The 23,374-nt window shown below is 52.2% G+C and overlaps 1 protein-coding gene across 3 annotated transcripts in view; it reads right to left on the bottom strand.

Moving 5' to 3' along the window:
• Positions 1-20,012, bottom strand: part of IQSEC1 (IQ motif and Sec7 domain ArfGEF 1) — a 301,086-nt gene extending 281,074 nt beyond the window's left edge. For all 3 annotated transcript variants that reach the window (XM_058032105.1, XM_058032106.1, XM_058032109.1), the window contains exon 1: positions 19,685-20,012. In XM_058032105.1, coding sequence (XP_057888088.1) covers positions 19,685-19,950 — 266 coding nt within the window. In that variant the 5' untranslated portion in view covers positions 19,951-20,012. The remainder of the gene's footprint in view (positions 1-19,684) is intronic.
• Positions 20,013-23,374: the final 3,362 nt, after the last annotated feature.

Here is a 23,374-nt window from a genome sequence, read left to right as displayed (position 1 = left end):
AGGACTTGATGTCATTCAGCATTATTAAATTTGAAATCCATCCTCATCCCGTGTTCTGCAAGCCAGACCAGAGCTAAGCAGATTTACCACGTCAGGTTACACTTCATGGCCCTGAAACACACGATCTGGAAACAGGAGCAGGGTCTATAAAAAGGCACATAAAAGCAGCTCATAATCTACCAGAACACACACAAGATAAGAAAAGAATCATTAGTTCAATATCAACACTGTATTTCAAATTTGCTGGGGTAAGAGAACTGTAATCTCTTCCAAATAAAGCTAAGTCAACATCTACAAATAAAAGCTACTATATTTATTTGATATCATATTTATTCTCTTGATCTACCACACGTGGTTTTCATAACATGTTACACTTGTAAGAGCACAACCAAGCCTGAGAACAGGCATCAGTGCATGACAGTCTCAAAAAGATCAGGGAAAAATGACCCAAAAACTTGCTGTGAGGGCAACCTTTGAAAACCAAGTTCACATCTAACAGAATCAGAAGAAATTAAGAATTAGAACAAAGTGTCAGAAGAAATTAAGAATTAGAGCAAAGTGTCCTCACATTATCTGTTTGGACAAACAGATGTTATTTGGCCCAGTGCTTGTATCAGCAGCAGTCTATAAACCAAGCCCAGAATTTCAGTGCAGAAAGGGGATCGATCCCTTCCTGAGAGGCAGAAATAACCAGGTGTTTGAGGGAGGGAATGGCAATGAGAACAAGAGCAACAACCTGGGTTAATGGCATCATCTGATGCCTGGAGAGGCTGCCCAGAACACAGGGCAGTGTTAAAGAAATAAAGCAGGGATTTATTAAAAGGCCTTCAAAGGATGCACCCCAGGCAGTGCAAGAGCCCAGCCATGGTTACACCCAACATGGACCCCAGGTCATGAGTTTTCACACTTTTATAAGTTTTGGTCCATTTCCATATTGGGGTTAATTGTCCAATTCCAGCTCCAGGTGAATGCAGTCCCACCCTCCCAGTCTGCTCTCCTCAATGTGATGTTGTTTGCACTTTTTGGGCCCAAAGCTGTAATGGTTGGTTCTGGGGCTGGGAAAGGATTGTCCTGTGTGACTGAGCTCTGAGGAGAACTTGCTCACACTTTCCATGAAGTTCAGAGTTACACATTAATGCAGGACAGAATCTGGAAAATATGAAATCTAAAACTTAAGGCATCAGCACCTCTCAGAAAGTGAGCAAGTTTTCCAACAGCCTCATCTTTCACTGGGGTGGGCACAAATCCAGATGTAAACAAAGCCTGGAGCCCCCTCTGATCCTCTCCTCAGAACATCCTCCCAGCACTGGGGGCAGGAACGCAGTAGTAGTTTCTGACTTGGGATTAAAAATACCAGAGGATGCGTTCCAAGGAAGGCAAGACATTTAGTCACAAACCCCTTTTAATTGCATTTCACGTGGCATTTACAGTTGGGTTCTCTGAATCCCTTTTTAGGAGGGAGGAGAGGAAAGAGGGGGAAGTCCTGTGTTTTCCAGGCTGGCTGTTCTGGGAGGATTTTCTTCCCTTTCCTCCATGAAGAACAAGCTCTTCATTAATGCCAAGGATCCAGGAGCAGATGGTTCCAGCAGCCAGCACTGCTGCTATAAGTAGGTTCTCTACACCCACTCCATGGAACTGGAATTTCAGCAGCACTGAAATGTGAATTCACTGCGATGTGAATGGCAGAGCTCCCTCAGAAGTGTGGCACAGCCCCTCCCAGCTGCATCCCACGGATCAGGGCCAGATCCTGCCAGCCCCAGCACTCCTGTGACAGCACAGGGAGCTGCAAGTCAAACAAGCCACTCGTGGCTACTCAGGAATTCTGCTGGCAGCTCCAGAAACAAAGGAAATACAGGCTCAGCACTTTAATGAATATCCTGATGCTTTGTCAGCAGCACTGGCCACTGAGAGCCCTGGCTAAACCTGCCACGCTTCTTAGTGCCTCAGGTTGATCCATTTACTTAATTATAAACAAGAGATCAGACAGCAATTCATTTTGCTTTGTGGGGAGGTGGGGGTTTTTTAGTTATTTTGTTAAGTCATTAAGCCCAAGTTACAGCAAACTTTGTGCTGTGCCCTTTTCTACTGCAGTGCTAAGATTTTTCTCAGAATAACCCAGTTGTGAATTTCCTTTAAGTTCATTGTTGTATAATAGCAGAAAATTTCTGAATTAGAACAGCAGCTACCCACAACTGCAAGCAGCTTCTCTCAAGGAAGTCTGTCCACTTGCTGCATCTCACCAGATTTCAAAATAAAGGAAACATCAAGAAAAGACAGTTCTGAATACACAGAGCTGCCAGTGTACCTGAAAACACTATGTCAGTTGTAAAGTGTTCTCCAAGGGGAAAAAAATAAAAAAAAACCCAATACCTTCAACTTGAAGTATTTAAATACCCAAAAGCAGAAGAAAATCCAGCTGGTAAATAGCTGCTGTGCAGGAAGACTGTTAAAGGCTTTCTAAAGTAAAACTGTATTTTGATAATTCCTGAAAAACCCAGGGTTCAATGGACTGCTTAGTCAAATACACTGTAGATATTACATTAAAATATATATATTTTTAACAAAAACACAAATATCAACATGAAATCTCACTGTAGCTCATTTTCACTGCCTCAACTCATAAGTTGTGCCGTATCATTCCGGTTTGCAAAGCTCTAAAAGTCTTTATTTATGAGAGGAAAAAGAGCAGCTGGAGCATCCCCACCCTCCAGCCTCTGACCAAGGCAGGCTTTGTGTCCCAGCAGAGAAATGACACAGCCAGAAACATCCAGAAATACAGTGAGGATGCCTCCAGGCAGCCAAAACACTTCAAGCTCGTTTTTCAACCTCACCTTGGTCAGAACGAGCATCCCCAGGCAGCACAGGGAGTGCAGAGGGATGGGATGGGAAAAGAATGCTCCAGGAGAATTGAGAATGCTCCAGAACTGAGAGCAGGGAGAGGTGTCCCAGGGAGACACAGCTGATTTCCTCCTTCAGCACTCCCCTGCTATATTTAGCACAAACTCAAATTGTGCAACCACCACGGAATATTCTGTTGGTGAGGAAGGACAAAAGGATGTCAGCGGCTGTTTCGTCACATTTGGTTGACTGAGGTAAAATAAAGCACAAGGTGTGAAAAGCCATCAGAACCTGAGATTTTTGGTGAGTTTGAGGGTTGGGTTGTTTTGTTTTGAGGTTTTTTTAGTTGTTGGTTTGGTTTGTTCACTGTGTTTATTGGGTTTTTCAAAGAAAAACTAACCCATAATGGGAAGGCAGATTTTCCAAAGTATAAATTATTGTCCACACTACTTTTATTAAGGGAAACAGGATTTTTTTTTTCTTGCTATCAAAGCAAGTGAGTGAGCAGGGCTGGGGTTTTTCAGTTGCCTTAAGTAAGGCTGCAGTGATGAATTCCTTCAGCTCGGTCTGCAGCATGAAAAATCACATTGTCAGAGGTGCAGAGCATAACCCAGCCACCTCAGCACAGCCTTCTCCCAGAGCTACCAAAGCAGCAAACCCCACAGCAAGGGTTTACACAGCAATACCATCATTAATATTTAATGAGTGGTGCTGTGCAGCTGCCTTCTGCTGTTTGGAACCCTGTCCTACCAACAGGAAGCTTCAACGTGGACTTTGATGCTCACCAGTGGATTACTGGTCACAAGTAAATAAAAATATCTGCAGCTCCGTGGGTAGTGAGACATCAGAAGAATTAGACGTTGGTGTTAAGTTTGGAAATAAATGTAAAGAACTCACGTCCCCATGAAGGAAGTGGAAAGAAAAGCCTGTACAAAATTGTCATGTGAGGCCAAGCTAACAGATGGACCCCAAATATAAACTGCTGGAGGTTAGAAAAGCTCAGCAAAGCCAATGTTAAATCTGGAGGGGTATCTGCAGTGCTTCTAGAGGAGCTGAGCAGAGCAGGGATGGCAGGAATCTTCCCAAAGCTCTGCTCTAAAGGAGGAAATTCCCCAAGAGCCCCAGGGCTTACAGCAAGAGCCTCAGCCTTTCTATCAGAGAAAGGGCTTGGTCAGTGGAAAGAGAAATTCACCACAAGAACAAAGCCACTCACTCTCCAAATGCTGCCATGCAAGGGGAGATCGTAAATTAGGCAGATAAATAATTTAGTCTGCTACCTGCTCTGTTTGGGGATGTGGTATTTTGAGACAGGATTTTTCTTAAACACTGAGGAATAACAGAACAAGTTGCTTTTCTGGGCACCCTGTGCCAGGGCCTGCCCACCCTCACAGGGAGGAATTCCTAATTCCCAATATCCCATCCAGCCCTGCCCTCTGGCACTGGCAGCCATTCCCTGTGTCTGGTCCCTCCATCCCTTGTCCCCAGTCCCTCTGCAGCTCTCCTGGAGCCCCTTTGGGCTCTGAGCTCTCCCAGAGCTTTCTCCTCTCCAGGTGAGCACCCCCAGCTCTCCCAGCCTATGTTCTTTACAATTCCCATTCCAATTCTCCCCCAGGAGCTCTGGAGCAGCTCATGCATTCAACCTTTCTTTGTTCACACCTTCTCAAGTGCATGGGCAGAGCACCAGAACCTCAACACCTCAGATCAAACACAGAAATAGCCAAGAGGGGAAGAGATGGGGAAGAGAGGGGGAAGAGAGGGGGAAGAGAGGGGGAAGAGAGGGGGAAGAGAAGGGGGAAGAGAAGGGGGAAGAGAAGGGGGAAGAGAAGGGGGAAGAGAAGGGGGAAGAGAAGGGGGAAGAGAAGGGGGAAGAGAAGGGGGAAGAGAGGGGGAAGAGTTCCCAGCTTTGACAGCATCCCAAGCTTCCCCATCCCCAGGCCCTGCTGTTGATTCTGGCTGTTTCCACATCCCAGACAACACAATTATTGCAGCTCAGAACTCTGACTTCTTTCAAACAGACAGCTAATTAGAGACTTGAGTTCCTCCATCTCCCAGGAATTGAACACATGGAGATCAAGCCACCCCACGCTGACATTGCTGCTCAGAAACAAAAGAAACCTCTTTCAGTTAAAGAAAGATATTCTTGACTCTGAGCAAGAATTCTGGTAAAACTCACTCCCTGAGTAGCTGGCAGAAAGTCAAGAAGCAGCACACTTGAGTCTTTGTTGTTACTTTCCCTGCCTTACAGAAAATACTGCAATTGGTGAAGGTGATGTGCAGTGGACATGAGTTATTCAGGCAGATTTCCTGCACAGTCCCATCCTTTGGGAAGGAGCAGCTCTGGGGCAGTCAGAGGATCCCCACCAGCAGCAGCTCCTGCCCTGTTAACTCCAGCAGCCCAAACCAGCACTCAGCACAGGCAGCAAAGTGGAAATCCTGTGCTCAGCTGAGCAGGTGACATAAATTTGAGATATTTTGTTGGCATTTCAGCTACCAAGGAGCATGATGGCTTACAAATTGGCTATTTGTCTCTAAATGCTCTTTCTAGGTCCTTTTTTAAGGGTTTTAGAGGAAAGCTTGAAGGGTTTGGCTCAAAAGGCTTGGAGTGTTTAGTTTGTTCCAGTCCATAAATGTCCCTGGGGGAAAACAGAACCTGTTGTGATTACTGGTCAGTCTTCTGAGGGCTGGAATCACCCCCAAAATCAGAGCTTATCACACCAGTTCCATGGCATTTATTGTTACAACAGCAGCTGCTGAACAGCCACTTCACACAATCTATTCCTAGACAGAATACCAGAGCATAAATCAGCATAATGCACAGAGACTGACCAAGTTGCAGACCTGCATGGGCTGAATTGTTAAACAAAGCTCTGGTGACCTTTGCCAGGTGCCTTTGTAAGGGTAGTTAAGTGTGTTGGTGATGCTGAGGTTCATTGCATTGTTAGCATGAGTGAAGTATATCCCAAATTAAATCACATTAGCTGGAAGAGGACGACTCCTCTCATTCTGAGATGATCAATGATTTCCTTCACTCCCAGCAAGATGACTCAAACAGCCTGAGAGGGTCATGCCATGCCACACAAAACCCCCTCTGCTCCTTGCTCAAAGCCTGGGAAGCACTTATTTAAAGGCAAAAAGGCACTTAAAACAAGAGCAGCGTCACAGGAGCAAAGCTACAGACTCAGACACACACAGCACTCCCTCAGCTCAGACCGGCTCCTGATTTGCCAGCAGTTTTCCTTACTCCAGAGTAAAATACTCCAACGAGGCCCTAATAGTGCCCACAGCCCTCAGAGCCAAGTGAGGCCAAGGAAATAACAGGTTTTTCATGAGCAAGTGGAGGTGAAGATCATGGCTTGTGTCAGCAAGTTCTGGTGATGTATCACATTACATAATGAGGAAAGCTCAGTGCTGGGAAGCACTTTGCTCGAGGAGTTACATAACTCTGCAATGTGCTCTAAAGAATTCTCCTTTCTTGCTTTCAGAGCAAGCGAGAGAGAGGGCAGAGAACCCTCGTGCCCCTGAGCAGGAGCTGCTCTGATCAGATGCATTCGGGTGGAGATCAGATCACTGGAGGAAGTTGTCAGATGGGTGACAAAAAAGGCAGGTGAAGAAAAGAAATTTCAAAAAAAAAAATTAAAAAAAGCCCTCCCAGCACATAAAAACACCCTGTGAGATGAGAGCCTGCCTGGTGTCTATTCTGGAGCACCAATAGCAGCAGCAGGCTCTCAGTGATCAGCTCCAAGACAGGAACATTTCTACCACCCTAAAGTTGTCACTACATTGAAGGAGAGCAGAGAGTAGGAAAAACCACGCAAACCACGGAGTTCTCTCTGCTTTTCCAAGGACTCTTGGCTTCCTCTAAGGTGTGGAGTCCCCCTGGCGACCCTGGGGTGTCACTGATGCCCTTGGACAGCCCTGAGCCTGCCCAGGCTCCGGCACAGCCCTCTGAGGGATGGGTGCTCACACACTGAGCTCCTCTGCAGCCCCAGAGCTGCCCCAGGAACAGCAGCAGGGCCAGGGGGGACACAGGGACACTGCACAGGGAGCACAGCCTGCAGGGATCCCGGGGGGCATTCACGCCCTCTGAACAGAGCGGGACACAATTCCTTCTCTCGCGTTTTTCCCGGAGAAGCAGAGAGACCTAAACAATTCTTATCTCATTCACTGCTCCTGTGTTTTGGAACATGTGGAATGTGTTGGAAGATTATTTACCTGAAGGAATTTGCTTGACTGGATGCTGGTGTGAGTGTTTTGTTTTCTTGACCAATCTCTGCAAGCTGTGTCCTGATGGTTGGTCAAGACAATCAGGAGATTTGGTTTTGTTGGGTGCTTGTGCAGTTTCAGTTTAGATGTAGTGTAATATAGTATAGAATAACAAAGTAATTAATTAGCTTTCTGATATCATGGATTCCTCCTCATCATTCCTCCCTGGTAATCCCATGCCCCTGGTCCTGCACCCACCTCCCACCCACCCTAATGCTGCACAGGACTGCACTGCTGCAGCACTTGTGCAAACCAAAACCCCATTTAATCACTGTGCTCTGAAGAGATTGCAGCAAATCTCCTTTTTAGGATTAAAATCAACCTGTGCTGCTCAACACAGGATCCAGATCCAAGCCCAACCATTCACTTTTTTAAGCACCAAAGGCCAGGAAATTTGTAAGGCACAACCCTGGCAACTGGGCAAAGCAGGAGCAGAAATTCATTTCCCTGCCTCCCTCCTTCAGTTCCAGTCACCTGCACACCAGGCTCTGATTAAATATTAAACCAGCACTAAGGTGAGCTCCATCTACAGCAGGACATGGTCACAGGAGCCTGGCCTGGGCCTGGCAAGCTGCATGCCACTTGAAATAAATATGAGCAGGAAGATCTCTCGACCTTTGATTCAAAAGGCTTCTCCTACCTTATGTGAAGTAGTTTTTATCACCCTTTCAGAATTTCCTTGCAATGCAAGCCAGGAGCAGCTATTGAATTCCATGCACAGTCTCAGATCACTGCCTTCAAAGTTTTCCTCCCAAGCCATTTGGAAATAAGGTCACAGGTAAGTTCCTTCACTCCTGACCCTCCTCCCTTCCACACCTGGCACTTTCATCTCCAAACGCTTGCCTGGCACAGCCCAAACACAGCCCACTGGGCAGGGGGGTGCTGCATGGCAGCACTAACTCTGGTGTCACAACCTCAGCAAACCTGAAATAAAGTCAGCTTCCTCCCTCCCTGAAAGACAAAGTCATTCTCTCAACCCTTGACAACCTCAAGCACTCAAGAAGTGGTGGACTCAATTAAAAGCTTAAAATAGAACCAAGCCTGAAAGCTGAACATAGATTCTTTTTTTTCCTTATTCAGATCTAGCTGGTTCATTTGCATTGGATCCCAGCCCCCCCTTACACAGCAGGGCCTCATCTTTGGGTCTCAGTCAGGGAGATCAGCACCAGGAAAGGCTGTGCTAAATGAAGGGGAAAATCCTCCAGGAAGGAGCCATGGGAAGGGTCAGACATCCCCACTTTGCCTTCCTGTAACGAGAGGCTGCTCACCTCTGTGGCACTGCACACCCAGGTTACGTGCATGAATTGAGATACAAGAGGATAAAGGTTATTTTTGCCTTTAAAGAGATCAGGACAGAGGGTTTGGTTTTAGCAGTGAAAACCAAGAGTCATGCTGAGGGTTTGAGAATGCCCACCCACAATCCTGCCTGGGTGAAGCAGAGAGCCAGGCAGGATGAACAGGCTAAAGGAGATTTTCTTTGGAGTGCACTCAGCTTCTCCAGCTTGAAGCCAAAACCAAATTCTTCTTCTGCCCTGGGCTACACAGAAGGGTGGAATGCAAGGAAAAGTCAAAATGTACCTGTTCTCCACAACACAGAGCCATTAATCAGAACTCCCAGCAGCAAATAAAACCCCCAGGGGAGATTCCTACCACTGTGAGTTCCTTCTTTGCTGTCACTACAAGGACTTTCCACACAAACAGCCCAACCTGCTCACAAAGGACAGCACAGCACGAGCTGGAGAAAGGCAGCCTAAACCTCAGGGAACACAGAGCACACAGAGCCCAGGTGATGGTGCCACTGGATCCTGCCCCTCCAGCCAAGAATTTAAAATAATGATCTGTCAGGGTGCTTTGGGTTTGAACAGCAATGCTTAAATGGCCAGAGGAACACCTGCCTGCTTCCCAAGGCAGCCAGGAGGGAACAAAGGAGCACCAAGCAGAACCTTTCTGAGCCAGCTCCTGCTCTGAATTCCCTGGCAGAAGGAAGGTGAAGGGCCAGGTGAGCATCCAGGATGGAGAAGGAGGATGGCTCAGGGCTCTGCAATCCCCTGAGGTCCCTCCAAAGCCAGCACAGCACAAAGTCCCAGCTGCAGCACAGGAGGGGAATCCCACCTGCAGCCCGCCCTGGGCATGGGACTCAGGGCAGCTCACATCCCCTGCCCTGCCATGGACCTTCCCCTTCAGTTCCCTGCTCTGAGCAGCAGCTCCAGCACAGCACTGAGGAGAGCACCCCCAGAGCAGACCTGGCAAACAACCCCTGCACCAGCTCTGGGTGCACCCAAAGGCTCAGTGCCCTGCCTGCCCTGCCAAAAAACCATGCTAAAAGAATATTGTTATCTACCACAATCCATTACAAGTGAGTTTGCTTTCTTATCATTTGTCAAAAAACAAAAAATCCCCTTAATTCTAGTGAAGTATAACTTTCTAAATTCAGAAAACCATACCAGGAGATCAAGGCTGCAGATTGATGGGACCTGAACTGGAAGCCAATCATTTGTCTGCAATGACTCACATGCATCCCTGACATTTCACTGTATTTCCAGGACCATTAATAGCACTCAGAAGACAAACAAACAAGATTTTATATTCCCCACGTGTGAGCAGAGAGACATCACATTCACAGAAAAAACAAAATGTTGCTGCAGTGAACCTCTAAAATTGAGGCAACCTGGACCAGTCAAGCAAAGAGAGGTTGTGCCCACCTCCCATTAAAGGATTTACTCACATTAAAGGATTTACTCCCATTTAAAGTGTCCCATTCCTCACCTGTGACCAGCCCCATGGAGGCACTGAGCTCTGCTGACCCCCATGTGCTGCTCAGCCCTGCCCAGCCCCAGCGTTGCCCTGAGCTCCCCCCCCGGCCCTGGGAGGGTCCCACCAACCCCTCCAGGGACACTCAGGTCCCATTGACACCTCCCTGCTGAAGGTACCACCCCACAGATGTGTCTCACTAACTCAGTGATTACCAGCAGCTGCTTTGCTCTTGAGATGCAGTCAGAACTTCAGGGAGATGATTCTTTGGTGACACAAGAGCTGGCTGGCCTCAGCCCCCTCCTTGTCCCACATCACCCTGTGTGTTTCCTTCTGCACAGGGCCCACGTTTTCCCAACTCATCCCTTTACCACTTTTCTTGTTGTCCTTGATGTCCCTGGCCAGATTTAACTCCAGCAGGGCTTCAGATTCCCCAGCAGAATCCCTGTCTGAGGACAATCTCCCTGTGCTCCCCCATAGCTCCATGTTCCACACCCAAAAGCAGCAATTAAAAGCTCCCAAGTCACCTGCAGTCGTTGTGAGCCGGGAGAAATCCAGCAAAGATGGAAAACCCTGACAAACATCAACTCCCAGCTGCATCCCAAACCCTGCAGAAGGCCAGGAGATTGCTTCCCCACCTTCCCCTGCTGCTTTCTTTGCCTCATTACAGGATGAAGTGAATTCACATTTAGCAAATCTGAATTGCTGTGCTGCAGTTACAGATGTATGACATGCAGGCTTTTGTCTCCACTTGTGTTTGCCGGGGAAGTCTGACTAGAAATCTTATTAACATGCAAATAATGTATATTATATTTCAATCAGTCGCTATAGAGAGCTGCTCAGTGGCAGCATTTTTCTTATCTAGCCCAGCAGTAGCACTCACTCAGTCTGCTCAGACACCTCGCAGCAGAATAATTCCTTTCCTGCGAACGTTTTAAAACGGCACCACTTGAAAAGAAACTTTCCCTCGGCACTTCAAGACAAAACTTCGCTCATGAATCTTCAGCTGCGTTCGCGGCAGCCCTTCCGCCGTCTGGGGAGAGGCAGGAGGAGCGGAGGTGTTGCCACTGGAAACAGTCCCACGCTCCAGATGTGGCTCCGCAGCTGAGCAGGGAGAGCGGAGCCAGCAGAGGGAGCACGGCCCGGGAGCGGCAGCGAGATGGGGATGGGATCGGGATGGGGTCGGGATGGGGTCGGGGAGGGATGGGAACAGGGATGGGGTCGGGATGGGGATGGGGAGGGATGGGGACCAGGATCGGGATCGGGATCGGGACAGGAATCAGGACAGGGACCGGGATGGGGATGGGGACGGGGACCAGGATGGTGACCGGGATCAGGACCGGGATCGGAACCAGGATGGAGATGGGATTGGGATGGGGACCGGGATGGGGACAGGGACCGGGATGGGGACCAGGATGGGGACAGGATCGGGATGGCGACAGGGATGGTGATCAGGACAGGGACCAGGATGGGGATGGGGACTGGGATCAGGACCGGGATCGGAACCAGGATGGGGATGGGATTGGGATGGGGACCGAGATAGGGATGGGGATCAGGACAGGGATGGGGATCAGGACAGGGACCAGGATGGGGATGGGGTCAGGATGGGGACAGGGATGGGGACCAGGATAGGAATTAGGAGAGGAACCGGGATGAAGATGGGGATGGGGACGGGGACCAGGATGGGGACTGGGATCAAGACTGGGATTGGGACCGGGATCGGAACCAGGATGGGGATGGGGGAAGGTGATCAGCACAGGGACCGGATCGGGACCGGGATGGGGATCAGGATCAGGACCGGGATGAGGATGGGGAGAGATGGGGATGGGGAGGGATGGAGGCTCCCCCATGGTCACAGCTCCACACCCGACAGGACACAACAGCCAGGAATAAAACCCGCCAGTCGGGGGTTCTGCTGGCAAAACTGCTCTGTTCTGCAGCACTTCACCCTCTTCAAAAGTTTTGGCCATTTTGCAGCAGACTCAGTTGTGGAGCCAGGCTGGCAGAGCTGGGGGTGCTCACCTGGAGAGGAGCAGCTCCAGGGAGAGCTCAGAGCCCCTGGCAGGGCCTGAAGGGGCTCCAGGAGAGCTGGAGAGGGACTGGGGACAAGGGATGGGGGGACAGGACACAGGGAATGGCTCCCACTGCCAGAGGGCAGGGCTCGATGGGACATTGGGAGGGAATTCCTCCCTGTGAGGGTGGGCAGGCCCTGGCACAGGGTGCCCAGAGCAGCTGTGGCTGCCCCTGGATCCCTGGCAGTGCCCAAGGCCGGGCTGGACACTGGGGCTGGAGCAGCCTGGGACAGTGGGAGGTGTCCCTGCCATGGCACGGGTGGCTTTGGATGATTTGTGGTCCCTTCCAACCCAAACCAGCCTGGGATTCATTCTCTGATTTTAACATTATTAGTTTTTCCTGCCACAAACCACACAAACAACATCATTAAACTCAAACAAGTTGGTTTAGAGCCACGAGGGCACCCAGGATTTTAAGAGGCTTGTTTGTCTCAAGTGTGCTGTTTCACACAAGCATTTTCAGCCCAGCTGAGCAGCCCATTAGGAGAAGATCATTAACTCTGACTTGCCCAGCTGTAAAAGAGCCATCAGTCCCTCTGCTCCTTGTGCCAAGGGCAGGGAACAGGGCAGCAGCAGGGACTGAGAGACACCTCCTGCTCCTGTCCTCAACCACAGGGCAATGGCCATTAACAGCAGCAATTCCTACCCACATTTCTGGGCAGCAAAACCATCATCTCCCACTGTAGCTGCAACAGCTGAGAATTCCAGTATTTCAGGAAATGCTATGAAGGATCTGGAGAGGAATTCCTAGCAAGGAATGTGGGAAAGAGAGCAGCCCAGGGACAGGTACCCAGCAGCCAGCAGGATGCACCATCACATCCATCTCTTCCAACCACGCTGCTCTGCTGCACCACAGCCTGCTCACACTGTCTCCATTTCCAATTGTACAATTCTGCTGAGGAAAACAGTGCAATTAGGCAGGGAGACGGGCAGAAAGGAATTATGACAACCTCATTCACGGGCTCGCTGAGCTAAGATGAAAGGCAGGAACACTGGCAGGTACAGCCTGGAAGTATCTGCAGGCTGCAAAACACACCAAAAAAAGGTGCAATTAACATAATAGAGAGGGCCTGAGTCGGAATGATGGGATCAAATTAGAATAATGCAAGTGTGGGCTGCACATCGGGAATTACTTCTGACCTGCAAAATCCACTTACCTAAGCAGCTTCCCACACACCTCCTCGGGGCCTGGCATGGCATGACCTCCCTGCACCTGCACGCAGGAGCCTGGGGCAGAGCACAGGGAACAAACCCCCTGGGACAGCTGCCTGCTCTGGGGACAGCTCTGGGGACAGCTCTGCCCAGACTGGGGATGGCAACCCCAGCTGAGCCCCCAGAGTGGGGATCCAGCCCCAGCTGAGCCCCAGAGTGGGGATGGCAACCCCAGCTGAGCCCCCAAACTGGGGATCCAGCCCCAGCTGAGCCCCCAGAGTGGGGATCCAACCCCAGCTGAGCCCCCAAACTGGGGATCCAGCCCCAGCTGAGCCCCCAGAGTGGGGATCCAACCCCAGCTGAGCCCCCAGAGTGGGGATCCAGCCCCAGCTGAGCCCCAAACTGGGGATCCAACCCCAGCTGAGCCCCCAGAGTGAGGATCCAACCCCAGCTGAGCCCCCCGAGTGGGGCAGCTCTGCCCAGAGCGGGGCTGTGGCCCCAGCTGACCATGAGCTCCAGGCACATTCAGTGCTGCTCCGTGGCTCTGCAGCACAGCACAGGCACCAGCCTGAGCAGTGCCAAGCAGGGGCTGCTCCTCCTGCCCTCAGGAAATCCCTGGAGGGAGGCTCAGCCTCTGCACCCACTCTGGGCTCAGCTCAGCACCCCTGACCTGCACATCAACAGCCAGCTTCTTCTGCTGGGTCTAAAAAAATCAAATGAAGCTTTTTGAGATGCTGCTGGCAAGGAGGATTTAAGAATTTACTATTTCAATGTTAATAATTTAGTCCCCTATCAGTATGCTGTAGGAAAACACCTTGAAATGCCTGGCTCTTTCTCTTTCAGAGCTCTGTGATCTGCTCTCAAATCAGCTCTTCCTCAAGACACTTTTTTGGGTGTGCTGTATTTTGCTTCAGGTTTTCAAAAGAACTGCAACTGATTTTTTTTTTTTTTTTTTTTTTTTTTTTTTTTTTTGCCAGAACACACCTTCCCTAAGGACTGAAGGAGCCTTGTCCTCCTGAGCAAAGAACCAGAGCAAGGAGGCTGCTGGGTCCAGAAATGTGCACGTCTGTTCCTCAGCCCCTCCCAAAGGTTTGTCACTTGGAGGGGACAAAGCTCAGCATCCCCAGCCAGCAGGAAGCTCAGGAGCAACACTGACCCCAAAACATTGCCTGGTGCACCAACCCAAACCTGCCAAGTTCTACAAGAGGAGCCAAGGACAGAGGTGCTGCAGTGAGAGCCTCCTTCCCCAGGCGCCATCCTGCTCCTCTGTGCTGTGGTTTCTGGTAAAACCCAGCCAAGAGTGGCACCACAGAGCAGGAGAGGCTTCCCTGCCCTCCTTGGGTGGGGACAGTGCCCTGCTGGGAGCTCCACACCTGTGTGTGCACAGAGCAGCACATCCAGGCTGGCCTGGAGGGAGGGAGGTTCAGACCTGGCCCTCAGGAATCTCACCAGGCCCCAGCATCCATGCACATTTCCAGATCTTTGCCAGAAGTGCATCTCTGGAAGTGCTTTGCAGTTTCCTCGAGAGTGAATTCACAAGGAAGGCCATCAAAGCAGCAAGGAGCACCAAAATGCACTTTGTTCTCAAAGTTCAGAACACAACTGCAAAGTTGGGAGGCTCAAAAGCTGTGCTCTGGGTCAGCACAATGAAAAGCTTCATCAGAGGAGGATTCCACATCCAGTGAGTCCTGGTAATTCTCTGGCGCTGCTCTGCTCTAAATGGGACATGTTTACTTCAAATTTTGAAACCATCTTTAAAGCTATTGTGTTACAGCATAGGTTACTTTCTGCTACACTGGTTTTCCTCTCCCAAAACAACGCCCTATTTCTGCTGTTCTCTTTCTGGACCATGTTGTGCCTCCCCCCTCTGACTTCCCAGGAACTTTATTGATAACCAGCAGTCTGCTCTGTCATCCCTGTGCTCCTGGCATCCCCTCCCTGCCTTGGTTTATTGATTATACAGCGCACATCAGCTTGCAAATGAATTTGTCTTTATGTGTTATCATTTAGCTGAATGTTTAGCAGATATTAAGTACCAGAATTTGCCAATATTTCAAAGATCTAAAATAATTTAGCTGAGTTTAGTTAGCAAGTTCACATCTTCTTACACATCCTCACACTATTGATTTCCTGCAGCCTGCCAGCAGCACAAATGCCTGTTCTAAGGGATGCTCCCCCCTGTGCTGCTGTCCAAATCACAATATTGACCCCAAAATGAGGGCTTCAAAAGCAAAAGCACTCCCTTTGGTGTGAAAGCCTCACTCTCAGGGCTCAGCAGTCCCACTGTTCCAGTTATGGATTGAAAATGAAGCAAACAGGGTTCTTTTAAGTTATTGGAGGTGCAAGTTTCCGCCCAAAGCTGGAATCACACCATCCCTGCCTGCTACAGGGCTGACAGGACACACAGCACCCTGCAGGAATAGCCTGCTCACCCTGGCCTCCGCCTGTGCTTCCCTCGTGGATGCATTCCTCAGCAGCTGAGCCAGACAAGCACACGGGGGGCATCCCTGTCAGAACTGCCCTGGCACCGCAGACTCCAGGCACAAAGCACGCTGGGGAAACAGGAGCCAGCAGCAGCGCTTCCTCTCCATCCCTGCTGCCAGGGAGGCAGAAGCTGCCCAAGCAGGAGGCTCCTGGAGCAGCTGCTGGGCTCCTCCAGCGGAGCACACAAACACAAACACGCTGCTGCTGGAGCGCGGGAGGGAGGGAGATGGGATTTGCGTCATTCACACAGCCTGTCTCAGCAAAGGACATCTCTGGAGGCAGAGAAAACAAGCCCTGCTGGTCTCTACACTAATGCAGAGTCTGCTGCTGAGGCTGTGCAGGGCAGCTCAGCCACAGGCCAAGTCACAAGCTGCCTTATGTAGGGCACAAGGAGCCTTCGCATGTGACTGTCGCCAGAGCAACAACTTGAGCTGCTCCCAGCACACCTCAGAGCCCAGCGGCTCCCAGACACTCTGGGGGTGTCCCACAGCCCCAACCCGGGGCTGCCATGGCCCAGGGAACAGAACCAGCCCCAGATTCAGTTAAAAATAAATCAGCCAGGCCAGGTGCAGAACTCAGAGCCGCAGACACAGCCCCTTCCTTCAGCCTGTTCTGCCTCAGCAGACAGCTCTGCTCTGCCTCTCAGCAGGCACCTTCTCCGTGGAACAGCAGCACAGTTTTCAACTTGATTAGGATGAGCACAAACATCCCTCCCTAACCTGCGAGGGGCCAGTGTTGAGTTCTCAGACACACAAAACTATCCCTGTATAGATGGGAGAAAATGCAGTGCATTTGGGTTCACACCCCCCAAAGAAGTGCATTATTGAATTACACCGAGGAGCTGAGCTCTAGAAGCTCTCGCTCCTTCTCAAACATTAAATGAAATGGATTCACTCAACATTAGTCTTATGCAACTCAGAGTTAAACACCTTAATGAGTTAAACACCTATTGTTATGTTCCTCATGCTGATTCATCACACCTAACAAAGCCTCCTTATCAACTATTCTCATTTCCACCAGTGCATTGTAATGTTGATTTGCTCTCAGCAAATCTTTGTAAAATCAGTGAGACCACCCCCAATCCTTTTTTGGTCTGTCCTTGTAGGATAAGCAGCGCACCTGCACCTGCTCACCCAGCCCTCTGCTCCTCCCTCCCTTCTTCCATCAGCAACTGGCACAAAAGAAACTTTTTTTCCCACTCTGGGATTTTCTGGAAGTGCATAAACCAGCTTATTTTTATATATTTATATACATATTATTGGACTGAGTTTCTTTCTTCCAGAAGTTTATCTCAGGGCTCATTAACAGTTCCCCTCCTCACAAGCTACAGAATTTCTATAACCACACCAGCTTCTCCAAATTATTTAAGCTTTCACCTGTATATCCCTTCCATTGTAAGAACTGAAAACTTTTAGGACTCATGGGGATTTTGTTGTTTAAGTTGTCGGATTTCTTTACTATATTTTATTAAGACCTAACCATAGCCATATTATCTAAATAACTTTTCCATACTTCCTTTTATACAATTAACCACATCTGGCAATATGGGAGCCCTGTCAGGGAGCCACAGCCTCCTCACACAGGTGGAGGTGCTGCAGGACAGGAGGCCAAGCAGTTTAGAAAACTTGTTCAAGACAAGTTCTAAAAGCCCTGGTGTGTTTGCCTAAGAGAAGCCCAGTTTCCTTTAAAAAGGATTCCATTCTTTTTAGCTTGGAAGTACAAAAGTGTCAGGAGGAGCAGTGGTCACTGCCCATTTCAGCATCACTGGCACCTGACACTGAACTTCAGCAAACAACTTCAGCAATCCTCATGCCCACCCACACATCCCCCAGGTGAGTGGGACAATTGGGTCAGGGGAAACTGAGGCTGAGCTCCTGAGAGCAGAGCTCCAGAGCCCTGGGACCTGCAGGCTGGGCTGCCAGAAGCTGAGGGAACCGTGGGACTGGGAGAAGCCTTTAAAACAAGGGCATTATTCTCTATTTTCCAGGTTGGAGACTTCCTCCATCTTTTGCATCCAGCCAGAGAACGAAGTGAGGCCACGAGTGGCTCCTGCCCCTGCCCTGGACAGCATGGGGCCTCAGCAGCCACAGCCCAGCCCCTGTGCCAGGCCCACGGCTGTGACACAGCCACCCAGCCAGCCAGCCAGGCAGGGCCAGAGCAGGAGAACAATTCTGGGGGGGGAGAGGGGACAGCAGGACTGAAGGTGGCCCTGTGGCTGTGGCTCCCCAGGCAGGCACGTGGGCCAAGGGCCCGGCCAGCTGCACAGGGCTGGCTCCCAGCTCCCCACTAAGCCCCCAGGCTATGCCTCAAAGCAATACAACTCTGCCATAAATATCCCAGATTAATTCTGATCCCAGCATCAAATCCACTTAAGAGACTTAAAAGGCTCCGAGTGCCCAGAGCTGCCTGCCCAAGGAGGGCTCTGCAAATGAGTCCTGGGCTGCAGAGGAGAAATATTATCAAACAAGGCAAGCCATTTGTACAATTTTTGGTAATGTCGTTTACAAGAGACAAATGGGACAAGATAGCTGAGTTGACATCTTGTACTACAAGCACAGCCACAAAAATCCTTGGGTACTGGACATGGAGGCACAGGATAGGATTAGTGTAAATATTCCATGTTTTCTGGAAACACCTCTTTCTCCTTAAGGGATTGACTGATTGATTGATTGATTGATTGATAAATGACAGCATGCTCTCCAGTTTATTAAAGGAGCTATTTACTTTCAGAGAGACATCTCTGTTTATAAAAAAGACTAAAGTGATTACCCCAGCGTCACAGAAAAAGAAGCCCTGTTATCACTAATAGCAAGAAGGACGCTGGGGAGGCAGAGCCGCTTCCCTTCCCAGTCTGCTCCCGTGGCCAGGGGCAAGGCTTGGGAGCCGGAGCAGGCAAAGGGGACACTGAGTGACCAGCGACCCTTCTGAAGCCTCCCCAGCGGCACCGAGCAAACGCTGATCGGAGCGCCAGCACCGCCGGCTCCGAGCGCAGCAGCGGCGGCAGCGGCGCTTCCCCCGTGCGACGGCAGCTCCCGGGACATCCCCGCCCGGCACCGCTCCCCGGAGCGCGATGCTGCCGAGCCCAGCGGGGCTGCCCGAGCCGCTGCCCCGGCCCCGGCAGCTCCCGAGCGAGCGAGCGGCGCCTCCGGCAGCGGGACGGGCACCGCGGGCACCCCGCTCGCTCCGGGGCTCGCCCTCGCTCCGGCGGTGCCGGATCCGCATCCCGGGGCTGGCCGGGAGCCGCCGCGTCTGTGTTTATAAACCTGAGGAATTCGAGCGCGGCGGATCACAAACAGCCCATTGTGCTGTGTCAAGCAGCGAAGTGGGCTCGTAATCCCATGCATGCTTTTCCCACTCCGCTCCGGGAAAGCCAAGCCTTAAATAGTTTTCCAGAAGTAAAACACGCCCGGAAAGCGCCGAGCTCAGTTCTTGCTATTCCCGAATCCCCGCTGCTTCGGAACCGCGCAACTAAGCGGCTTTCGCAGCGCTGGGGAAACGCAGACGATTAATTACAGCTTAGAGAGGCTGGAATAGATGCGGCGGCCGGCAGCGAAGGCGGCCCGAGCGGGGCGAGTGGCGCTGGCCCGGGCCAGCCGGCCGGTGGCGAGCGGCCAATGTTTACTGACCCCTGGCCGGGTCACTTTCGATAGCGGCCGGAGCCGGGGGCCGCTCTGGGCAGCGCCCGGGGCATCTCCGGGGGGCGGGCGGCTCCCCCCGCCGGGTACCCCCGCGCTCGGAGCGAACAGCAGCGAACACGTACGGGGAGAAGGGCAGGGCTCGCCCCGCTGCTCCCAGCCAGCGAGCTCCGCCACCGCGGCTCTGCCCGGGGCATCCCCCGAGCGCCGCGGGCGGACAGCCGTGGGCACGGCCGGCGCGGCAGCCGGGGAGCCCCGGCCCGAATCCCCCGGGAGCCCGGCCAGGGAGCGAGTGAGACACGGGCACCGAGGCTGGGGCCACCCTGCGCAGCCCATCGCTGTCCCCCGAGCCGCCCGGGGCACAGCCCGCAGGGAGTCCCGCTGCCGCCAGCCTGGGGCGGCCGAAGGCGGGAGGGGAAAGGGAAGGGAAACCCCGCTAGGGAAACCCCCTGCGCGAAAAAGGGGCAAAGAAAGGCGGACAGCGCTTACTTCTCGTGCCTGGCGTTCTCCTGGATGGCGCTCAGCACCCCCGGGGGCGCGGGGGGGACGCCCTGCTGGAGCCGGCATGTGGCCAGGTGCCGGTGATGCTCGTCCTGCAGGCAGGCGTTTTCGTGGTACAACTTGGCCACTTGCTGCTCCAGCTCGTCTATCCTCCGCTTCTGCTTCTCCAGCAGCTCCTGCTGCGTCTCGATAATCTTGTTCAGCTCCTTCAGGTACTCGGCCGCCTTGCTGGGGTTCTCGGCGGGGCTCTCCATGGCCGCCCCGCACCTCCGCGGCGCGGGGGGGGCAGGCGCCGGCCAGCGCGCTCCGCTGGCAACTTAAGCGAGAGGGGAGGAATAAATAGCCCGGCGGGGAGCGGCGCCCCGCGGCCCCGCGCGTCCCCTCCTAGAGCCGCGGCTGCCCGGGCGGGCGGCGGCCCCGCGCCGCCATTGCTGCCGCTCGGCCCCCGCCGCCGAGCGAGGGCAGGGCCGCCGGCCGGGGGAGCCGGAGCCGCCGCCGGAGCCGCCCGGAGCCGCCCGGGCCCCGCCGCACGGCGCTGTCCCCGCGCCCGTCCCGCCCTGCCCGAGCCGCAGCCGGGCTCGCCCGTCGCCTGGCAGCGCCCGCGCCCCCGCCGCGCTCGGAGCCGGGCATGGGCAGGGGCGCGGGCCGTCCCTGCGCCGGGCCCGCCGCTCCCCGCCTCCCCCGCCGCCGCCGGGATGCGCTTAAGTAACGGCGGCCGCTCCTCCGGGGGGCCGGCGGGGGATCGGCGAGCGCCCCATCGGCGCACCGCATCCCCAGCTCTGCATCCCATCCCTGTATCCCGTTCCAGCATCCCATCCCTGTATCACATCCCAGCATCCCATCCCGCATCCTATCCCTGTATCTCATCCCTGTATCCCATCCCCGCATCCCGTTCCTGCATCCCATTCCAGCATCCCATCCCTGTATCTCATCCCTGAATCCCATCTCCAAATCCCATTCCCGCATCCTATCCCTGCCTCCCATGCCCGCGCCCCATCCCGGCGCGGCTCCGGCCCCGTTCCCCGCGGCGGGAGAGCCCCGGGAGCGGCGCGGGAGCGCTCTCGGGAGCGGGGCCCGGGGCGGCGCGGGGAGCAGCGCGCTGTGCGCCGAGGCGGGCGGGGACCCGGCCTGCGGGACCGGAGCTGTCCCTGCCACAGCTGGGGGGGGGCAGCGGGGGTGGCCCCCCGAGCAGGGCGCCCCGGCAGCACGCCCCGAGTCAGGCAGCAGAGCCCTCCGCCTCTCCCGTCAGCATCCCTGGCGTTAAAACCTCTGTTGGTGAAACGCTGCTTCCCGCTAAGGCTGCGCCAAGCCAAGAAAAGTTGCTGAGGTTTTGGGTCCTGTATCATCCCAAGTGTGTGTTGGGAATGCTTGTGAGAACCGGGAGTAGGAAAGGGAAACGGGGAGATACTGCAGGAAGAAGATAGGAAGCTGAAGACGTGATTTTCTCCTCCCTTCCCCTTTATGTCTCCTTATTTATTTTTTTTCTAATTTTTCTACCTTTTCTCTCCATTTTTCCACTTGCCAAGTTTACGATTAATAAAATGTTCTTGGAGGGGTTGTTCTGCTGTCGCCTGACTCCCCGACCCTCGGTGGTGGAGTCAGCGCTTCCTCACCTGTGCCAGGACGCCCTGTGCTCCAGGAGCGGGGCCGGGGCCGCAGGGCGAGGGGAGCTGCGGGCTCGGCCTCGAACCCTTCGGTGCTCCCAGCGCAGGCTGGCTGTCCCAGCTGCTGTCCCTGTCCCCAAGGGGAAAGGGCCATGAGGGGAGGCTGCAGCCACAGCCAGACCCCTCTGACAGCTCCCAGGGCCACTCTGGCTTTAGGCAGAAATAACTTCTGGCAAAAACTTCCTTTTGCTCTGACACGAGTGCACGAAGGGCTGTTGTGACTGCCGAGGTGACTGGAGCACGAAGGACTAATTTCCAGTCCTAGTGGGGATCCTGACTTCACAGACACGTCTTCAGCTGCTCTCTGAAGAGACCAAGGCTCCTTCCCGGGAACTTTATTAGTATTTTTCATTAGAATTCTTGAAAATATTTCTTTCCCTAATACTATTAGTTCAGAATGTATTTGCTAAGGTGCAGTTTACTCTGCTGTGCGTGGAAAGAAATGCTTATCATGGTATCTCACAGAGGCAACCTGCACAGTAGCAGGCAGCCAGAGTATTTGTCAGGGGTTAAATCAATAAATAAAGCAAGTGAACTTGCTTCTTATATGCAAGACAAAATGCAAAGTAAGACACTCAAAACTCATTAAAGGATGTGCAGACAATAAAAGCTTATTAAGCGTTTCACAGCAAGGGCAGTGGAAGTGGAGCAGCACAGCTCCTACAGCGAGATCTGTTTGAAGCACCCAAAAATTCCCGAGTTCGCAGGACCCGTGAGCACTGCTGGGGAGGCAGGAGCCGCTTTAAGCTGACAGTTTTCTGCTTTCTTGTCCCTAGCAGGGAAAAGGCTCCGTTCCCGCCCGGAGAGCTGTGCCCGTCTGCTCCCTCTCCGCAGGAAACCACGAATTACCCTGATAAATACATTAAACCCCCAGACATGCCCTGGGGCTGGCACCTGGAGCCTGCGCCGTGCTCCTGGTGTGTTCTGGATGTTGCTGCTGCTCAGCGCTGAAAGAGAGAGGAGGACTCTGTGCCTCAGGGATGGTCTGTGCCCCTCCAAAAGCCTGTATGCTCCACCAGGCTCTGTGAATTAACAAGGAGAGGTAAACTTAGAAGATAAGCATATTCATAGAATCAATAATGTATTCACTCTCTATCTGTGGAGACACAGATTGTAAAAGCAGACCCAGCTTGTTCAGATTTGCTCAGTTAGAAAATTAAGTGACATCAAGCCTAACCTTTTAAAATATGAAAATCATCAAAATAACATTCTTATTACTTGCTAACATCCTACCTCAGACAGTCCTTTTCCATAAGCTACGCAGCACATGGTTAATTCTTGCCTGGGAAAGTGCCAAGGAAGATTTAAATATGAAAGGGAACGTTGCTCATTCAGTAAGTAGGATTCTCTTACTCATCTCTGGCAAGAGAGAAGTCACAGAGAGGTTGGGGCTGGAAGGGACCTCTGGAGGTCACCCAGTCCAACTTCCCTGCTAAAATACCACATCACCCTTTGGGAAAACCTTAGAATGTCTTGAGTTTTGGTGTTTTCTGGCAAATCAATACCCTGCAGAGGATTCTTTTTGAGTGTTCAGGGTCTGGTCCAGACTCAGAGTCACATCCCTGGTGCCCACAGGCTCATGGGCTGTTTGATGCCCACCAGAGATCAGGCACAATCATGGTCCTTGAGCTGCCAGAGCTGGAGGAGGGTTTGGACAAGGCTCTCAGGGATGCCCAGGGTGGGATTGTTGGGGTGTCAGAGCAGGGCCAGGGGCAGGGCTGCGTGATCCCTGCGGGTCCCTTCCTGTTCTGTGTTTGCCTGTCCTGTTCTGAGAGCCTGGCTCTTGCCCTCACTGCCCAGCTTGGGTGGTTTGTCAGAGTTAAATTCATAGTTCTGTGTAGAGGCTGAGCACGAAATGTCACTGTTTCACAAATGGTTTGGTGTGGCTAATAATGCCGTGGGTGAGCAAACAGCTGAAATAATTTTTTTCAAAGGAAGATAAGACCAAGAAAATGCCTGTGATACATATTTTTCTATGTAAAATTAATTAGGTCAATGTAATATAAAAAAACAA

Source organism: Melospiza georgiana, chromosome 11, assembly GCF_028018845.1.
Source record: "Melospiza georgiana isolate bMelGeo1 chromosome 11, bMelGeo1.pri, whole genome shotgun sequence".
NCBI classification, from domain to species: domain Eukaryota; kingdom Metazoa; phylum Chordata; class Aves; order Passeriformes; family Passerellidae; genus Melospiza; species Melospiza georgiana.
Note: the sequence above shows the minus strand (reverse complement) of the source record. Positions and strands in the feature narration are given on the sequence as shown.